Source organism: Gekko japonicus, unplaced genomic scaffold, assembly GCF_001447785.1.
Source record: "Gekko japonicus isolate JY-2015 unplaced genomic scaffold, Gekko_japonicus_V1.1 scaffold1517, whole genome shotgun sequence".
Taxonomy (NCBI): Eukaryota; Metazoa; Chordata; class Lepidosauria; order Squamata; family Gekkonidae; genus Gekko; species Gekko japonicus.
Window position 1 is genome coordinate 89805 of NW_015174886.1, and position 17110 is coordinate 106914.

Consider the following 17110-nt stretch of genomic DNA (forward strand, 5'->3'; position numbering starts at 1 on the left):
AATGCGGCGGCCAGGTTGCTGATGGGCCTCCCTAAATGGGGCCATATCAGACCCGTGCTGAAGGCGCTGCACTGGCTGCCAATAGCGTACCGGATCCGCTTCAAAGTGCTGGTACTTACCTTTAAAGCCCTATATGGCCAGGGTCCGACCTACCTGAGGGACCGCCTTTCCCCGCATATACCCCCAAGAGCACTTCGGTCAGGGACCCAGAGCCGGTTGGTGGTTCCGGGCCCCCGGGAGGTAAAACTTGCATGGACCAGGGCGAGATCCTTCTCAGTGGCGGCCCCTACCTGGTGGAATGAGCTCCCGGATGAGATCAGGGCCCTGCGGGACCTTGTGCAGTTCCGCAGGGCCTGCAAGACGGAGCTCTTCCACCAGGCTTTTATGTAGGGGCCGCCGCTACCACCACCACCAACGGTGGAATTTCCAACGGGATTTGGATCACCCTGGGATGTACGGCCTACCCTGCGCGACATTAATATCTACTGGAGAGTGGCACCCCAATTGGACTGACTGAAGATCAGAGACGCCATCTTACTAAAGACCATCCTGTTAAGAAACATTATTTATTTATTGTTATATTTAATTGATGCTATGTTTTTATTGTTTTATGGATTTTATGTATGGGCTGTAGCCCCCTGGAAGCCGCCCTGAGCCTGCTTGCGGGGAGGGCGGGGTAAAAATGTTTAAATAAATAAATAAATAAAATATAAGATTAGGTGCAGAAGATTCTGTAATGAGCCTCCATAGAATTTGAAACATCCTTGAAAACTGCAGGGGTGAATGACTGTTGCTTCTGTTGCTCAAGTTTTGCTGCACCTGGCATTGGTGGCACAGAAGCACCCAATTTATGTGGATGTGCTGGAGTAACTTGCAATATTAGTAAAATGCCACAGGTAATGAAGCTGTGCACAGCAAGTCTGAGGTCTGATTCTGAAACAGTCATGCAACACTAGTGCAGATCAGAGAATCAGGCCACAATGTTCATTCATGTCAAATATTGCTTTAATAAGAAAATTAATAGCTTTTGGTCTTGAAACCTGCCTTGTACTAAAGCACTTGCCTAGCTCCCATGGTAAACAACAATTGTCTCTAGGTGGCCAGCTGTGATCCAACTGCTGTAGTTCCTTCTAATTTAGAAGAAGAAATGGAGCATGCAGATATGAAAAACCAATGGCCCACAGTGTTTTCCCTGCAGGGAAACACAACAAGATGCTGTGGCTGCTGCTTCCTGATATCGGAGAGTGTGTGCACTCACGTGAGTAAGGAGGTTGAAGTGGTCAGAATACTGAAGTAGGTGAAAGCCTCAATTTTTCTTACAGAGCCACCCAACCAGCAACTAACTGAACATGCAGAGGCTTTGTGCTGTACTCCACTGTGTGCAGCATTCCCTCTCTAACCTGTTTTGTAGCACTAAGAACATGATACCAGCCGGTTCTCATAAGCAGGGATGAGTACAAACCACAAAAATATGGCTCTGTTTATGGGCAAACCAGAAACAGAACCATGAACCCCAAAAACCCAGTCGACTTGCATACGGACCAAATTGGGTTAATCAGGTTTGTGCACGAAACAGCTGAGCTGCGGGGAAGGAGTGCTCCCATATCTCAGTTGTTTTGGGCTCTAAACAACTGAGCCACAGAAGCAGGCTGCCCCTGCAGCTCAGCTGCTTATACTGGAAACAGCTTAGCTGCAAAGGCAGCCTGCTTCATGGCTGTTTAAAGGGGCTGCCCACCCAAGAAAGCCCTTTTAAACAGCTGAGCCGTGTAGACCAGTTTACTAGCACTGCCCAAACCCCTTTAAACAGCTGAGCTGCAGAAAGCAGACTGCCCCCACGGCTCAGCTGTTTCAGATCTTTTGGCGGTTTTTGTGGTGAGGAGAAAGCAGGGGTTTAAATTCACAAACTGCCTTAAAAGTTCTTGGAGGCTCATGGCCAGCCTGCAGTTCGCAAAGTTCAGTTTGCAAACCATGAACACCCAAAATTCATCACGAACAAAAGTTTGTGAGCCAGTTCGTGCCTATCCATACTCATAAGGTGTGGCATTCTTAACATTAGGGACAGCAGTTGTGTGTGAAGTTTTATCTGAAAGTTTATGGAACTCAGCATGCTCTACGATTAGAACTTCAGTCATTTACAGGTATGCTTGCAAATCTGCCAGTTATCTATAGGGTCAATAAAGACAGGTTGCTTACCTGTAACTGGTGATCTTCGAGTGGTCATCTGTGCATTCACACCCTTGGGATAGTCTGCGCCTGCGCTGACCCTGCTCGGTACCGGTAGCTAGCCAAAGGGATTTTTGCGCCCGCTCCTAGGTCACGTGCCAGGCTCCACTGCGCATGACCAAGGAGGGGCACGCAGATCCCGCCAGTTCCTTCTGAACGCCGCCCAACAGCCTTCAAAGAACAAGATGAAGGGCCGAGAGCAGAGGGGAAGGAGGGCGGGTGGTGTGAATGCACAGATGATCACTCAAAGATCACCAGTTACAGGTAAGCAACCTGTCTATCTTCTTCGTGGTCTCTGTGCATCACACCCTTGGGAGATTAGCAAGCAGTAAATGCTTACCTGGAGGAGGGGCCAAGGCCCTACATCTGTGCTGTCTGCAACACCACTCGATCCACTGCCGTACGACGACTGAATCGCGTGTCAAGGGCGTAGTGCTTCACAAAGGTAAGAGGGGTAGCCCAAGTCGCAGCGTTACAGATGTCCTCCAACGATGCACCTCGCAAGAAAGCTGTGGACGTTGCCACTGCGTGTGTGGAATGAGCACGAAGCTGTCCCGGGAGCGGCTTCCACGCCAGCTCATAACACAACTTTATGATTTCCACAATCCATCTGGATAAACATTGCGAGGAAATCTTCTTCCCTTGGGAAGGCAAACTATGAGCTACAAACAGTGCTGGAGACTTACGGAAGGGTTTGGTCCTTCCTAGATAAAACAAGAGCGCTCTCTTAATGTCCAGGGAGTGCAATCTGCGTTCTTCCTCATTGGAGGGAGACGGAAAAAATGTGGGGAGAACTATATCAGAACGTAAGTGAAACTCTGACACAACTTTGGGCAAAAAGGAAATGTCCACAGCCAACGAGACCCCATGAGGGGGAAAACTCAAATATGGAGAATCACAACGAAGGGCAGACAACTCGCTTACTCTGCGAGCAGATGTAATGGCCACCAAGAACGCAGTCTTTATCGACAGTAACTTCAAATTGCAAGTAGCCATAGGCTCAAAGGGTTTACCCATCAAAAAATTAGGACTAACGTCAAATCCCAAGTTGGGGTAAGAGCACGATGGGGAGGGTACAGACGTATGAGACCCTTACAAAACTTCTTAGTTTGCGGATGAGAAAAAACTGAAAATCCATCTATAGACGAATGGTTCGCTGACACCGCAGCCAAATAAACTGTAACTGAAGAAAAACTGAGTCCCAAGTCCAATCTGGACAGGATAAAGCCAAAAATTGACCTCAAATCAGACGGGGGTGGAGGCAATATAAGAGAAGACAAATACTCCAGGAATTTAGTCCACTTCCTGTCATATGAAGTCCTCGTAGACAGTTTACGATAGTTCAAAAGAACATCATCTATTCTAGCCTGCATGCGGGGAGGGCGGGATATAAATGAAATAAAATAAATAAAATAAAATAAATTATGGAAAGTGTATTTCCCACACTGTTAACTTGAGGCTCAGTGGGTCATGATGGAGAATCTGACCCTCTTGGGCTCACAGGAGATCCAACACCCAGGGAAAGTGAATGAAAGAGCCCTTGGACAGACGAAGTAGCACGGGGAACCAATGCTGACTGGGCCACCATGGAGTCAGCAGTAGACAATGAGGTTTGTCCTGCTGTATCTTGACAATGACTTTGGGAATAAGCAGGAGTGGTGGAAACAGAAACACAAAGTGATGTGTCCACGAGATCAGTAGACTGTCTCCTAAGGACAGAGGATCCCCCCCCCCCGCCCTGGAGCAGAACAGGCGACACTTCGCATTTAGACGACTCGCGAAGACATCTACGTCTGGGTGGCCCAGTTGATCAAAGACCGGCGACAGGTACTCCCAATTGAGTTCCCACTCGTGGTCTGTTGCTCCTCCTCTGCTTAAAAAGTCTGCCTGAATGTTCATGACTCCTGGCAGATGGGCAGCCTGGATAACTGAATTCCACTGAAGACAGTCCTCCCAAATGCTTCAGGCCAGTCGACAAAGTGCTCTGGACATAGTTCCTCCTTGACGATTAAGATAAGACACTGTGGTCGTATTGTCCGTAAAAATCAAAATTCCCTTCCCTTCCACCTTCCGGCAGAAAGAACGGAGGACATAGTGGACTGCCAGAAGCTCCAGATAGTTGATACGGTGATTCTTCCAACAACTGTCCCATTGTGCACCCACACATTGATCGTCTGTGTGAGCACTCCAACCCCATAGAGAGGCGTCCGTGGTTATCGACACTGAGGGAACAGGGAGTTGGAATGGAGCTCCTGCAAACAGGTTGGTTTCAGACAACCACCAACGGAGGGAATGGAGGACTTGTGGAGGAACTGACATGACCTTTTTTGGAGAGTGGATCTGTGGACGGAACTTCTTTAGGAACCACAGCTGTAACGGACGCATGCGGAGACGCGCACACTCTATCACTGAAGTGGTGGCCGCCATAAGTCCCAGCAACCTTTGAATATGAACCGCGTAAGTTACATTGGAATGGAACAACAGACGAATTTCGTGGCCTATTGACTCTGCCCTCTGACGGGGTAGGTAAGCACGAGCATCCACTATGACGGCTCCTATAAACTGTACATGGGTAGCAGGTTGAAGCATTGACTTCTGCAGGTTCACGAGGATTCCCAGAGATGCAAGAGTGTCCAGGGTAAGACTGATATGTAGAAGGAGGACCTCTTTGGATTCTGCAACCAGTAACCTATCATCTATATATGGGAAGATTTGAATTCCCTGTAGATGGAGGTGCGCCACAATAACCACCATCACCTTCGTAAAGACCCTGGGGGCGGTTGAAAGCCCAAAGGGAAGAGCCTTGAATTGATAATGAGCTTCCCCGACAGTGAACCTGAGGAAGCGTCTGTGACATGGATGGATTGATACGTGGAAGTAGGCATCCTTCAAGTCCAGTGTGGCCATCCAAGCTCCTGGCGACAGTAACGGTAGAATGTTTTGGAGAGTGGTCATTCGAAATTTTTTGTAGATGATGATGAACTGGTTGAGGTATCTGAGGTCCATGATTGGACGAAGGCCTCCGTCCTTCTTTGGGACCATGAAGTACCGAGAGTAGAAACCTTGACCGTGCTCGGATATCGGAACCGGTTTTATGGCATTTTTTAATGTGAGAGACTGGACCTCCTGGAGCAGAACTTGTGATGCTGGAGTTTGAACAAAATGAGTGAAGGACGGAATCTGGAAAAACTCTATGAGATAACCCTCTTTTATGACAGAATGGACCCACTTGTCTGTTGAAATCTTTAGCCACATTTCGAGGAATGGAGCAAGACAGGTAGATATTGAGGGAACGGAGTCAAAGACTCTGTTTGGAGGTTTTAGGAGCCTTCTGCTTGTATTGTCCAGAAGGTGAAGGCCTTCTTCCCAAAGGGACGAGACTGGGTATTCGGTGGTCTTTGCCACTGCTCTGTCGGTGATTTGTTATAAGACTGTCTGTGAGACCATGATTGCCTAGACCATTGTTTAGGTTTGTTATATTTTGAAGAAGGGGAGATCCCTAGACTTTTAGACATCTTAATACTTTTGTCAAGTTCTTGCAGGACCGAGTTAGTGGTGGAACTAAACAATCCAGTACCCTCAAAGGGAAGGTCTTCCACTGTAGACCTAGTGTCGTATGGTAGTGATGAAGATCGTAACCAAGCGTGTCTACGTAAGGCAACTGAAGTGGCGAGAGTCTTCCCTAGACTGTGTTTTGCAGCACTGATTTGATGCTTTGCGAGAGTCATTCCTTCGGTTTAGATTTTCTTTGCCTGAGAACAGAATTCTCTAGGAAGGTGGGAGAAGAATTCGGACATGCGCTTCCAAATATTATATTGATAGCGACCCATACAAGCCGCATAGTTGGATGTTTTTATGCCCATTGCCCCCAGTGTATAAAACTTTCTTCCCATGGAATCTAGTTTCTTCCCCTCCTTTTCAGGTGGAGTAGAGTGACTTGATTTTCCTTTTGTGGAAGACGACACGACTAGGGAATTTGGTTTGGGGTGGGTGAAAAGGAATTCAACCCCTGTCTCTTGAATCTTATACATGTGATCGAATCTTTCATTAGACACAGTGAGAGAAGAGAGATGAACCCAAAGATCTTTTGTAGTTTTTAACAAGACTTTAGTCATGGGCAAGGCCACTGAGGATGAAGTGCCAGCCTGCATAATATCGAAGACATTGTCATCCACCATTTGTGATATCAAAGTAGTGGTCATAGACAGGTCTAGTGCCATTCTTTGAACAAAGTCCCCATAAGATTTTATGTCTTCCGACGGTGAAATGGGGAGGTCTGCTTCCACATCAGGAGGTGGAGAAGGCATGTCTGTATCATCCCCTTGATTTGATGTATCATCAGAACTGGATGAATCCTCAGGCAGTTCCGGGGAAGGAACGGGCATAATTGGAGGTACCTCTATTGGTATCGATGAGTTCGACAGTGGAGGCAAAGCTGGACACGGTCTTTGTGGCGGTATCGACGGTCTGGAAGGGAGATCTCTAAATTGCGATAACCTGGACGACACCAACTGACGATCCCACTCCGTCGGGGGCAGTGGTGGAGGTGGAAGGACCCATGGATATGGGTACCAATTGCCATAAAGATATTGCCATTGTCGCTGATCCCAGGTTAGGGGAGGCGAGGGAGGTGGTCGGTGTCGATCATCGGCATCGTAAGCTGGCGAGGCTTCGATAGACTGGTAGCTAGACTGCTCAGATTCAGACAATGGAGCCTGTTGCGTAAGGTCCATATCGGGGTCAGGGCCGAGAGGTTGGTTGCCGTCCAGAGGCAGTGAATCTGGGGCACGACCTTGACTAGCCGACACCTTATGGACTTTGGATTTTGTGTCCTTTTTAAGCTTGGGAGGCTTAATCTTGGTGTCTTTGCCCTTCTTCCGGATCTTGGAAGGTACGGCATCAGTTAACCCCTGCTTCCGGATCTTAGAAGGTATGGGGCTGTCACTGGTCGATACTGACTGTTTCGGTGCCGAAGCATCGATAGCAACTGTCGACGTCGAATTTCCCGAAGCTGGGATAAGAGCGTCCGGAGTCAAAGTAGACACTGAGGCATGTCCCGATGCATCAAGTGGCGATGAAGACTGTGGGGAAAGAGCTTTCTCCATGAGCGCCAAATGAAGTCGCGCAGCTCTATTCTTCCGAGTCTGATTGGGAAATTTTTGGCAATGTTTGCACGAGGAAACACGGTGAGATTCCCCTAGGCACACCAAGCAATTAGAGTGTCCGTCTGTGGGGGAGATTTTCAGTCCACAGGACTTACACCGCTTGAAGAAACCCCACCGCGGGGCCATAGGCCAGCGGAGGGGAGACAAAACAACTTTAAACCCAAAAGAAAAATACTAACTATAAGGGAAAAATAAAGGCTAACAAACACGGAATTGGAAAGTGAAACTAGTACTTATCAGACCGAGGCAAAAAGGTGTCCTACCAGCACGGCGGTCAGAGAAGAACTGGCGGGATCTGCGTGCCCCTCCTTGGTCATGCGCAGTGGAGCCCGGCACGTGACCTAGGAGCGGGCGCGAAAATCCCTTTGGCTAGCTACCGGTACCGAGCAGGGTCAGCGCAGGCGCAGACTATCCCAAGGGTGTGATGCACAGAGACCACGAAGAAGATTAAAAATTCTACTACAGGTTTCCTATGTTCATGAAGCTACTTTTTTCCATTCTAGATCTGGTTAATTGCTAAGCTCCCTGCCATATTTAAAAGCAGCTACATACCTTTGAGAAACAGAACTGCACTGGAAAGTATCTTATGCAAGTCTATGTATTTGGAATCAATCTCTTGAGGAAGAGATGCATGTGTACGTAGTATCCTTTTTCTTTAGTATTAAAATCACCATAATTACATAAAAAGGTAGTTACATGATAACTGTGTCCTTATTGTCTCAGTGCCCCTTTAGGATAAATTTGGATGATTGAAGGCAGTAGCTTTCATGACTTTGCACTGTCTTTATTGGATCAGACTGGGAAATGGAGCAAGCTTAGAGTGGTACCTGCCTCATACACTGGTAACTACTCTGACCTTGGTTACAGTTTTCCAGTATGACCTTAACTATTCTGTCTGGAAGGAGAGAGAAATGCAAGCTAATTCAAGGCACATGCAGAGGCATACACACATAGACAGCATTCAAACATCCAATTAAATTTACATGCTCACACACACACCAATCCATTTTTGTCTGATGACTATGCAGAAGTTGTTTTTGAGAAGAGCAAAATTATTTTTAGACTCTCAGATGATTATGTTTAATATCAAAGATTAGATACCATTGGATGATGCTTCAACAACCACAGTATGTATAAATGCTGTAAAACTGCAATGCAACCTTTCCAAATGTGTTAACTCTCAATAGTTTCTAATCTGTATAACAGAAAGTAATAAGGAAAGGTATTTTCAGTACATAATAAACCACCATCACACAGGGGAACAGCTAAGATGACATCCCTAAGAAAACACATGGGCCATCTAGAGAAAGCCGCACACAGACTGCAAGGGGGGGGGTGTCAATGGCTTTCTGTCTGCCAGGTTGTCACAGTTCCCTGCCCAGTGTTCTGTGCTATGTCTCCATCTGCTGAATTGACAGGTTAGTCTAATTATGGAATTAAAAAGAGAGTAAAATCTAGTGCACAATTATTTTCTAGCCTAGCTAAATAGCAAGGCTGCATTCGGATACCCTAAATGCATACATTGTTAACCATGGCAAGTTCCAGCACAGACTTTTATCCTTTGGTTAATGCCCTTCTAAGCCAAATTGACCAGTAGTTGTTAAAACACTAGGTTGAGAAGATGGTAGGGTGTGGATTGGCTCACTTGTTCAAAACTTCTTGAGCTATCTGATCTGCAGGCACCTTTCCTTTCATTTGCACCACTGGCGTTCTGCACTGTGCAGGTTGATGGGGAAGGGCTTGATATTCTTGTGGTCCTAACATCTAAAGGTGAGGTTGGATTAGGTGTCTTTTCAGTCCTAACTATAATTCCATGCCTAACACTGGAAGCAAGTGAAGACTGCTGTTTATAAAGCAGATCAATGAATGAAAGGACAGAACTATCCATGGAGCTAAATACATACGATACATAATGGACAGATATAATGTGAATGTACCAAAAGGTGGAACAGGTGGTTCTATTTACTTTGCATAAAATGCTGCTTTAATTATGGTGGTGTAAGACATATCCTGTGCTGTCAAAACAATATCTTAGTTGCTATGAACTCTCAGCCTAGGACAGGGGTATAAAACTAAGTGCATATGTAACAGCATCTACATCTGACATCAGTTCAAACATACTCAATGACGTAGAGCTTCATAAATAAAATAATTAAAAAAGCAAATCCAGTTACTTAGATTCTAAAACTTGTGGTTATGTAGCTGGAAAAGTAATTGGAAAAATATTGTGTGTCAGACACCCAATTTAAATAGTCTAATTAGGAAATCACATCTTTGATGTATTCCAGTAACACATACCAGAAGGAAACCTCAGGCAAAATCAGAGATTGTTATGTTTTCTCCAGTAAACAATTATTTCTCTCTCTGTCTCTCTGTTGCTACACCAATGTGGTTTCCCATAACATTTAAGTACAAGGGGTTTTTTTTCCTTACATGGCAAGAAGTAACAAAGCTGTTTACTTGTTTTTTCTTGCCCTTAGGAAGGTGCATCCACGCTACTTATACAGCCTACTCTATGCATATCTCCTTAACAATTATGACAGGGTTTACAGATCTTACATAAAGTAAGACCATGTGATAAAGGCAGAAAAATTACAAAGTGATAAAGTCTTCCTGAGTGATCTTTATTGCCTCTCCCTGGTAAAAATCACAAATTACCACATCAAAATAAAAAGTAGGATTTTGGCACATCTAAAACTAAGCAAGATTGTTGAGAGTTTGGAGACTTAAGACCGCAAGGAAAAATTCACAAGCTCTGGGCCGATCCCTTTACAAAGGATCACTGCCAAGTACAAATATGTTGTCTAGATATGGAGCAAATCTACAAAAGGTTGCAAAGTCACTGCTAGGTTGGTGCCAGGGAATGAGCCAGGAAAACAAGAGAGCAAAAGGCCTTTTATTGAACCAGCTGTTGCCCTAATAAAAAATGATACCACATGCTACAATTGCCTTAGACAAAAACAAGGAAGTGTGCAATTCAGTGGGCTCTTACATGAGTAACTCATCTTACAGTATTTTGTTCGCATGGCACAGGATATGTGGTAGACAACATTGTTCTGTGGCCCCATTTTACCTAGCAAAATATAAACTTTTATAGGCAGCCATAAAAATGTCCTTACTTTTCTCACTGTTTCAAAACAGGATTGTACTGTATTTTAAAATGGTTTCAGGCTTACATAAATGAAACGTGCTCTGGAAAAATTAGATTGCTTTTTAGGACAACAGCAATTTCTTGAATTTAATCAATACTTCCTTTCTAAGTAGAAATATCCAGGTAGAAAAGTGTCCCCCCATTCTATGTTACGAAAAGTCACTTCACTGCAGTTCCTCCAGCCACAGAATGGGTACGTGGATGGGTGGTTTAAAAACCAGGACAGTACAAGTTAACCTCATACTCAAAATGTCCACCACAACACAGAATATGCAGTTAGTGGCAAGATCATAACTAGGAGATACTAAAATTAAACCACATATAAATATTTCATTTTTTAAAAATTAAAAATTGTAAGTAATTAAGTTGTTTATAAGCAGTATCACAACTGAACAGCATTAGTTTTATCTATGTTGCCCCCTAAATTGTTCTTTATGGTATGGCCTGAAGCCATTCTGTATTAAGAATGGGCATAAATGAAATTGAATTTCTAGGCAGTATTGAATATTTTATGTCAGTTTGAATGATGCTTACCCTGTATTGATGGAAATTATTTCTATCAGTGGGTTCTTTCTAATCTTGGGCAAATCCAATCGAGCTCCCCCCAACCGTTTTCCATTATCCTTTTTCTGACCCAGCAATCTCACAGAGTGACCTTGAAATAAAGGGAAAAAATATGGCACTATTATACACAAATCTTATTAGCTTTAATATATCCCACACAAATATTTTGCATATCTTAAACAAAGATGGATTAAACAGTCTGTCACTAACTTAACACTTACCTGATAACAGGAAAAACTGAGGAACTTCAAAATGAACTAAATATTTATGAGTTCCACCCACTGTATCTTGACAAACATATTATAAGACTTTTTTTAAAAAAATCTGCTTGCCAATTAACAGTTAAAGTAGAAATAGGTAGTATCGGTCAGTGGTTAGAGTATCAGACTAAGATCTGGATGACCCAAATCCGAATCCCCACTCTGCCAAAGAGGCTTGCTGGGTGACCTTGGTCCATTCACTCTCTTTCAGCCTAACCTACCCCACAGGGTTGTTATGAGGAGAAAACAGAGGTATGATGTAAGTGGCTTTGGGTCTCCATTGGGAGAAAGGAGGGATATAAATGAAGTAAATAAAGAAATAAATATAGTTCTATTCATTTGAAGGTTTTAAAATGGTATCTAAAGAAGAGGGGAGTATACTCTGCTGGTGATAGTTCTCACAAGCAAATGAAGAAGATTCAGAAAGTGAAATTTCCACATCTCACTTAAAATAAAAGGCAATACAGTTCATTTATTTTGAAAAATTATATGTGGCCTCTCTAGAGACCTGCTTGAGGTGGTTTACAAATAAGGTCATAAAGCAAAGCCATTAAACCACAACCATTAAAAAAATAAGGTGATACTCTTAAATCAAGCCAGAGCACAAAAACAGCATAAAATAAACATTAAACAGCCTAAAGCGATACAGATAAAATAAAGGACAACAATACGTTCAGGGCAGAACCTCATACGTAGATGAAGTTTTACCTGATGCTGCCACTGAAAACTTTTTTCCAAGCAAGGGCCAGGGTGCCCCACTTTAAATAGCTGAAGTTCTACTGCAGGCACACCTATCATTTCATTAGGTCACAAGTTACAGAAACATTCTTCAAATACCATTTTCGTCTATTTGCCGTCTTTCCCAATTTATTTTTAAATGACATAAGCAGCATGGAGACTGTTCATGGAAGTGGTGCGGCAAGCTGTTTGTGCATAGCAATGTTCACAACACTGTGAAAAGTAAAGTCAGTTTCTGATGATGTGGTAGGAAAAAATGGCAGACTGCATGACAAAAGCCTCTGCTTGCTCCACGAAGCAGCTTCCATGCAACTTCTTTGTACAAGTCGCTGCCATATTACTGTTTCATTTGTAAAGAGATCGAGTAATTTTTATTTATTCCAAGCTATGGACTGGGCTCTTAGCCCTGAGACAGTTTATAATGCAAGATCAGCAATAAAACCTGATTCTTCTAAAGCCAGTATTTAAATATACAAAAGCAAAAGTCAAGTTTCAAATCCTTAAGCATCTTGAAAGGCAGCACAACAATGAAACCAGCATACTGCAAGGAATTTCACACACAGCTAAAAGTGAGAATACAAAACACAGAAGGAAGACAGCTTAAATCCAGTCTAGCATTTCCACCTATGGAGCACCCTCCCTCTCTGACAGCCGCTCCAAATGCTCCTGGGCTGCTACGGGAGGGAGGAGGTGAGAAAGTCAGGCTCTGGTCTGGATCCCAGTGAGTGCTTGGGTAAAAAGAAAAATCTTCACCTGACACTTAGAATCAGATCTTCTTGGATTAGTTAGGCTGGATCATCAAAAGAGTGATTGGGACAAATACTTGGAATCCAAATTATTTATGTTTGGTCATCACCTGTTTGATAGAAACTACGAGTAGCTGTGAATTGAGTCAATCAATTAAAAGATATTTGAGGGATCTTGATTATAAGAGTATGCTGGTTACAGCTTGTAGGATATGTTCATTCTTTTCAGTTGGGATTCTCCCCCCCCAAAAAAAATGCCATGCTACCTGTTGGAATCATCTCTTCTAAAATGCAGAAGGGCATTTATGTTTGAGTGTTTGAACGCCTTGCCATTGGCGATATTGCCAGGAAGGGTTTTGTGGTTCTTTTGTATTTCTGCATTTGTGTGTGTTTGTGTGTGCATGTTCCTGTGCCTGGAAGTCATGGAGACCTCTGGTGACTCCTACTGAGGCATGAAGGACGTTCAGAGAAATGGGCTTGATAGTGTGTCTCTGCCTCCCGGCCCTGGTATTCTTTGGCAGTCTCCCATCCAAATACTTGCCAAGGTCAGCCATGCTTAGCTTCTGAGATCTGACAAAATTGGGCTTTCCTGGGCTATCCAGGTCAGGGTGTTGTCAGGAAGTTTTAATGGTATTCCTTACAGATTCTGCGGATGTGGTATTAACTGTATTGACTCCACAGATCCTATTCTTTTGGATTGCCCTCAGTTTTCAGATTTGACAGCTGAACTGATTTTTCCTTTGCTTAAGCAGGCCTCTGTCTCTCCAGAAGCTAAACTTTCTTGGTTCCTAAGAGACTAAGACAAACAAGTAACTTGGGTGTGGCTAAATTTTTGGCAGCTGTAGTAAAATCCCATTGTAACTCAGGAATTAAATGTTAGGCTTCCCTTTTAGTGTTTGATGGCTCGCTGTTTATGACTTTTGTTGTGAAAACAGTAATTAAGAAGATTATGTGCCAATGTCATTTCCGGGCAAAAACACGGATGTGATGTCAGCACATTGAGTGACTCTCCAGAAACTCTATGGTTTCTAGTCTGGGACCCATCATCATTTCCATCCCTTGCCCCACCCTAAAGCTCCAGGTGATGCCTGGCATCTCTAGTCAGCAATCTTGCTGTTGTGGCATGCAGCAAGTGAGGTTTCCAAATGAGAGAAGGCCAGCACAACACACTGCAGTACTTTGTGCTGGATGGAATTGGAACATGTGTAGCCTGTTATTTTCACTTTAAAATATTGTTCTAAAAAGTTAAGGAAGTGGCATCTATCAGTCTGTACCCAAAGAACAAAAGGACATGGAGCATGAGCAGTTCATAAAGCTGATCCTGTATTAAGAACTAAAAAGTCCCACCCCTCAGTCTGGCCAGCCAGCAGTAGGAGAGAGAAGGCCTGGAGCCTGAATTGAGGAAGCTGCTAATCTTTGTATGCAGTGGTCCCCAAACAGGGACATGTTGCAGATTAGAATTCCTGTTTCAGAAGGTTTTATGAAAGAAAGGTTTTTTTCAAGTTGCTGGTTGACCTGTAGTTATGGTGTTGTTTAAAGGATTTGCCTCTGTTCAGTGTTCTGTTACTAAGGAAGGCTGAAGATCCTATATCTACAAATTTCATTATGAACAAATTTAGAATCCAATGACACTAAATTCGTTCTACTGCTTCAGACTAACACAGCTGACCACCTGGATGCAAATATCACTATGGTCATCACTAGGGTTGCCAGGCCCATGCTGGTAACCCCTGGGACCTTCTGAAAGTAGAGCATGGGATGACGATGTCACCTAAATTCTAGCCTGTGCTTCACTAGGGTTCCCCCCAAGCTCTATGATACAGACCACAGAGAGTGAGGAAATTCCTAGAGTGTCATGAATGCAGCAGCTGGAAATGATGTCACTGTATCTGTACCATCAACACCTTCCCTTAGTTTTTTCTCTGCTGTGAGAGCAGGTGAGAACCAGCGGGGCAAGTGATCTGATAAGCCTATACATAGCATCTGTTTTAATTATATACAGGCTCTGGGGGAGTGCTCTGGCTTTGGGCAAACAGTGTCATTTTGCTGTGGTGACCTCAGCAGGGTATAATGGCAGAGTCCACTGTTTTCTCCAGAGGAACTGATCTCTGCTCCCTGAAGAGCAGTTGTAATTTTGAGTGATCTGTAGCCCTCACCTGGAAATTGGCAACAATTGTTACCCAGGACGAAATGGCTGGTTTGGAGGGTGGAGTCTATGGCATTCTACCTGTCTGATGTCCCACCCCTCCGCAAACCCCACCCTCTCCAGGCTCCACCCCTCAAATCCCCAGGAATTTGCCAGCCTGGAGTTGGCAACCCCATCTCCTTCGCAGCTAACCATCAACCTACCATTATCTGCCCCTTTGACTTCAGCTGACTTCCGCCCTCCCTTCTGCAGAGCAATTGTAATTTTGAGTGGTCTCCAGCCCTCACCTGGAGATTGGCAACAATGGTTCCCCATGAGGGACTGAGTGGTTTGGAGGGTGGAGTCTATGGCATTGTACCTGTCTGAGGTCCCACCCCTCCTCAAACCTCACCCTCTTCAGGCTCCATCCCTCAAATCTCCAGGAATTTCCCATCGGGAGTTGGCAACCCTATCAGGATTGGCCCCAATATGTTTTCTCCCAAAGGCCAAAGTAGGTGACTGGACCAAACTTAGTTGCCTACCAACAGGCACTGAGGGGAAAGTAGGGTTGCCAGCTATAAGGAGGGAAATACCTGGAGTTTTGGGGGGTGGATTCTGTAGAGGGCAGCATGGGGGGGGGCGGAAGGACTCAGCAGGTATAATGTCATAGGGTCTACCCTCCAAAGCAGCCATTTTCTCCAGGGGAAACTGATCTCTGTCATCTGGAGATCAATTGTAGCAGTGGGAGATCTCCAGGTCCCACCTGGAGATTGGCAACCCTAGGGGAAAGTCAGCTGCACAGCAGGGGGTTGAAGAGAATGGTTTGATGGGTGCTGGGCCAAGATTGGCAACAATAGTTCCCCAGGAGCAAATAGCTGGGTTGGAGGGTGGAGTCTATGGCACTGTAACCTGTCTGATGTCCCCCTCTCCGGCCTCCACTCCTCAAATCTCCAGGATTTTCCATACCTAAAGCTGGCAACTTTATCTCCTCCCCTCTCAGTAGCCTCTTATTTTGCCTTAAATTGGTTTTGATGCCAGCAGAGTGAGAAAATGCCAGAGGCTCTGGGTGGGTGCCTCATCGTAAATGCACCAAACAATTCCTAAACTGCCTGTCTTCAAGTTTACTTCCCCCCCCCCAGCCACTGCCTAGGGAAAGCAGCTGTCATCATTCTCCTCTCCCCCTATGAGGTATGTTAAGGTTGGAAGTGTGTGAATGGTCCATAATCCCCCAGGCAGCTTTTAAAACATGATCCTGGGACCTACACACCACCAGACATTCCAACTGACTTGTGTGGGGGGGGAGTATGAGGTGTGGAATGGAGTTAAGTCCAATCAGCTTCCATATGCAAAAGACCTTGAAGGTTCCATATGCAACTGACATTCCAACTGCCTTGCGGGGAGGGGGGTGAGTTTGAGGTGTGGAATGCAGTGAAGTCCAATCAGCTTCCATATGCAAAAGACCTTGAAACGCTGGGCGGGACTGCACAAAGCAGCTAGTCAACCCAGCCAGCGTCTTCTGACTGACAGTTCAAGCGTCCATACACTAAAGGGGCCAAATTTAGAATGTTCATATAGAACGTTCTTACTCAATAATATATAAGGAGAGATGGTTGTAAGCTGTTATATTTCAAGTTCATGATCAATTATATTAGCACATGTTTCAAAGTATCTTGGACATTTTTCTTGAAGAGATTTCATAATTGCATGACAAGCCACAAGGGTGCTGTCATTTCTTGTACATTGTACGAATCAAGGAAAGGCTGCAGCTGGTGTATCCAGTAAAGCAGTTTGAAGGTCTCCCCGCCACAGAAGCAAACTCACTCCATATCTAGGTATGGCTCTAGTAGTACCCACAAATGGGAACATGTCTGGAGAAACTGCATCCAAAATAGACTGATTGATTAAATGCAGTATCAACCAACACCACCTAAATTTAATCCAGCTCATTACTGCCTTGGAGCATTCATTTCAAACATCCACTTTTCATTTGGCTTTACTGACATGGAAAAACAGAGCTGGGTGTCATCAGCATACAGATCCCTAAATGATCTCTTCCAGTGGTTTCATATAGATGTTGAATAACAGGCTGGACAAAATGAAACCCTGAATGACTCCATAGAACAAGAAGCAAATAAATT

The 17110-nt window shown here is 44.5% G+C and overlaps 1 protein-coding gene across 1 annotated transcript in view; it reads right to left on the bottom strand.

The window, feature by feature from the left end:
• The window catches only part of CDKAL1 (CDK5 regulatory subunit associated protein 1-like 1), a gene marked incomplete at its 3' end in the record, with an annotated part of 297209 nt that overhangs the window by 77993 nt on the left and 202106 nt on the right, over positions 1-17110 (bottom strand). Inside the window, exon 8 of the mRNA XM_015424921.1 lies at positions 11074-11194. Within this exon, the coding sequence (XP_015280407.1) occupies positions 11074-11194 (121 nt within the window). The remainder of the gene's footprint in view (positions 1-11073; positions 11195-17110) is intronic.